General features: G+C 14.5%; 1 protein-coding gene across 1 annotated transcript; it reads left to right on the forward strand.

Annotated features, from left to right (window-relative positions):
• Window positions 1-1,788: 1,788 nt before the first annotated feature.
• PRSY57_1016900 (hypothetical protein) lies at window positions 1,789-2,514 on the forward strand (the record flags this gene model as incomplete). Its single annotated transcript, XM_012907758.2, has 3 exons — window positions 1,789-1,935; window positions 2,158-2,286; window positions 2,386-2,514. The coding sequence occupies 3 exons, from the start codon at window positions 1,789-1,791 to the stop codon at window positions 2,512-2,514; spliced, it is 405 nt and encodes a 134-aa protein (XP_012763212.1).
• Window positions 2,515-4,648: the final 2,134 nt, after the last annotated feature.

Raw genomic sequence — 4,648 nt, forward strand, 5'->3', positions numbered from 1 at the left:
TTTTTTTATTCTTTATTTTTTTATTCTTTATTTTTTTATTCTTTATATATTTTATTCTTTATATTTTTATGTTAATTATAATTTTTTTTTTTTTATTTATATATTTCACATTTTATATTTGAATTTTTCCTATTTCTTTTTTTATATATATTATAAACTGAAAGGTATTAGTAGTGCCCTAGGTTATGGAATATATGTATAAAATAATGTTTTATTATAATTTTTATAATTATGCACATGAAAAAAATTTTTTTTTTTTTAATTAAACACATTATTAAAAATGATTACCATTATTTTTTTATTTTTTTGACAAGAATACATATATATATAGAAGACTATGGTTTAAGAAAAAAAAAAAAAAAAAGAAAATAAGAAAGAAGGAACCAATCCACATTATATATTATAACCTTTATTTTTTTTCAAAAAAGATAATATATTTTTTAAAACAGGAAAATATACACATAGTATTATTTATGATGAAATGTTTGGATTACATCTTATTTTTTATTTTTAATATTTTTCTTTCATTACTTTATAAAATAAAATCAACCTTAATTAAAATACATACATATATGTATGTATATATATATATATATATATATATATATATATACATATGTGTATACTTGATAAGTTTCCCAACCTTTCAATTTATACTTCTTAAATATATTTTCATTTTTCCATATGTTATATTTTCTATAAAATAAAAATCGATAAAACTTTAAGGATAATAATATATGGTAAATTTTATATAAACGAATTAAATTTTTTTGCATTTACCAAAAAGAAATTAAAATAGGGAAAAATGATATAATATAAAACTTTTACGTAAAATATAAAAATATAAATTTCTTTTTTTTTTTTTTAACATAAATATAGCATGTTTAAACTTGGAAAAACATTTTAAAAAGTGGGTCATATAATTATATACATAATATTATTATATATATATAAATATATATTTTTTATATAATAAAATTCATTTTCATATATTGTACAAAAATTTATAAGGTTGAAAATATGTATAAATAATTTTCTTTCTTTCTTTTTTTTTTTTCTTTATTTGTTTTTTATAAAATTATTGACGATCTTGATAAAAAAAGAAAAAAAAAAAAAAAATAGTTCTGAGGAAGCTAATTACACACATGCATATTTTTTTTTCAACATTTTGGTTAAATTTTTTTTTTTTTTTACAAGATGGTTAAATTTTTATAAGGGCATATATAAATATATATATATATATATATATATATATGTGTAAAAAAAAAAAAACAAATAAAAACATCATAAAGTTAAAATATATAATATATATTATTTATATATATGTATATAAACAATCCTCCATATATTATCATACCTTTTTTAAATAACAATTAATATCTACATAAAAAAAAAAAAAAAAAAATAAAAAAAAACCCAAAAAATTTGACGTAGTACTTAAAAAAAAAAAAAAATTAATCATTATATATGTAATATATATATATATATATATATATATATATATATATATATATTTTTATATATTTGTCCTCAGTGCACATAAATTTGTTAATAACATCCTTTATAAAAGTAAAAATATATATTATGTAGATATAATATATACATATATATATATTTATATTTTAACCCTTATCCAAAATTTACAAAAAATAAAATAATTTTTTATCACTACTATTTATTTTTACATTACTTTAATTTTTATACTACTGTTTATTTTTACAGTACTATTTATTTTTACACTTATTTCAATTTCTACATATTTTATATAAAAAAATTTTCAGAATTAAAATGGCATCTGATATGGAAGAAAAATTTAGAGAAGCTTTTATTCTCTTCAGCTCATGCAGTGACCATATTGAGATGCATAATTTTTTGGAATTAATGAATTCATTTGGAATTATCTTAACAAATGATGAAAAGGCAGCCTTACCAAACGTAACAAGAAAATAAATAAATGAATAAATAAATGAATAAATGAATAAATAAATGAATGAATAAATAAATATATGAATAAATAAATGAATGAATAAATAAATAAATGAATAAATAAATGTGAATTATTTTATATAAGGATTCATGCCTATCTTTTCCACATTACACAAAAAGCATGCATATAAATTACACATATTTATAATTTCCGCAATTTCTTTTTCATAGGATATTAACATGGATTACTGGTTAAACTTTGCTAAGAAACATTACAACTATGAACAACCATTTAAACATATTAATAATGTGAATGAGCAAAATACAAATGTTCAAATTAAAATTGATAACTTCCTTGGGGTAACATAATTTTTATCAAATCTGATATATATATATATATATATATATTTATTTATTTATATTTATTTATTTTTATTTTTATTTTTATTTTTTTCTTAGATTATGAAAGCTTTAGATACCAGATTGACTGAGAGCGATTTAAATATCTTATTACAAATAACTAATCCAGAAAATAAATCAACCTTAAACCTTAAGACAGTATCACAAAAATTAACGGAATCGATATAAATATGCATTGTATAGTATATATAAGAATATATACAAACACACACATATATATATATATATATATATATTTTCCTTTTTTTTTTTTTTCTGTTCGTTTTTCGTTCTTTCTCTATTTTTTTTTATTTTCCATCTAAGTTTAAAAAATATGAAATATTTAAATAATAGGATTAGATAATAAACCTAGTGTTACATATTATTATACACATTATTTATTTTTTATTTCGTATAGCCAAAATTTTTTTTTTTTTTTTTTTGTCTTTTTTTTAATTTCTTTTTTTAAAAAGAAAGTAATTTGTCTTTTATTTTTTATTTGTTTTTTTATTTATCCATTCTTTTTTTTTTTTTTTTTATATTAGTATATATTTTATAAGAAATAAATTTCAGAATTAAACAAATAACATAAGAGTTTTAATTTGTAAGTATGGTTTGAATTTTTTTCTTTTCTATTAACATGATATGTAAAAGAAAAAAAAAAAAAAAAAAAAATAGCTAGCCAATTATATAGCTTTCTTTTTTCACATATATAAATACTTTAACAGACTTTTCCTTTTGGACCTTAATGGAAATATAAATAAATAAATAAATATATATATATATATATATATATATATATGTGTGTACATTTTTAATATATCATTATTAGTAATAAACAACGTATGAAAGGAAATATATATTCAATTTGAGATAAATACTGGAAAATTTATAATTAAATAAAACACATACTATATGTACATATAATAATTTATATTTTAAATGTATGCCTTATTCTTTCTTGTAATACTTAAGAAAAAAAAAATATATATATAACTTTAATAATAATAATAATATTTATATATATATATATATATATACAAGTTTAAATACAAAGGTAGCTATTCATATTTTTTTTTATAGCATTTATATATTCTTATTAACTCCAACTTTTTTAATATAAAAAAAATATTACTAATAAGAAAAACACAATATAACATAAAATAAAATAATAAAAACAAATATTTATCTTTTCCCGTACTGTTTTCATTTTATACAGAAAGAACAAACTTTTTTTTTTTTTTTTTCTAATTTTCTAAACTTAAATAGAATATTACATTATATATGTAAATATATTATATATATATATATATTTTTTTTTTTTTTTTTTCTTTTCCAATTGGCAAATTATATTCGATATTACTATATTTTTATAACTACTTTTGGTTTAACATTAAACTTAAAAAAAATATATTTTTATAAGAATTAATTCATAAAAGATATAAAACAATAATAATTTTTTATATACATATATAAATTATTTATTTTTATAATTTGAAAAATATGAGAAAAAAATAATATTAATGAAAACATATAAAATTAATATTATATATATATATATATATTAATATAATATTTATAAACCATCTTAACAATTTTGTAAATAATAAAATAAAAATATATGAATTTTTATTCAATTTTATATTTCTATAATATAAAACATTATGTAAAAATTCCAGCACTTATTATTAATTTCAATGATATAGTTATCTTAACCTTTTTTGCTAATAACCAAATAAAATATAAATATAATAATAAATATTATACATATAATATTAAAATATAATTAATAAAACAATATATAATTATATATTTATGTACATATCATATATATAATACCAATCACCATATATATATATATATATATATATATATATATATATATTGATATAAAAAATACATAACAATTCTTCAAAATTTATGATATATTTATTATAACATAATTATATATATATATTATATATTATATATTATATATATAATAATTAAAGTACTATTACATTAAAACTCTATATATAATAATAATTTATTATAATAGTTTAATTACCCCTTCTTTTGTTTATACTATAATATTAAAATATATTTATAAGGTATATTTATATATGATTTTTTGAATTATATATAATATATATATAAAATAAATATATAATGAAAAATAATTAAAAGATCATATTTTTTATTTAATAATTATTTGAAGAGAACTATATTATATATATATATATATATATATATTATATATTACATTTTTTTTTTTTTTTTTTTTTTTTTTTTTTTTTTTTTTTTTTCTCCTTTTTTTATTATGTATTTTTTTTTTATAATTTTT

This window comes from Plasmodium reichenowi, chromosome 10 (assembly GCF_001601855.1).
Source record: "Plasmodium reichenowi strain SY57 chromosome 10, whole genome shotgun sequence".
Lineage (NCBI taxonomy): Eukaryota > Apicomplexa > Aconoidasida > Haemosporida > Plasmodiidae > Plasmodium > Plasmodium reichenowi.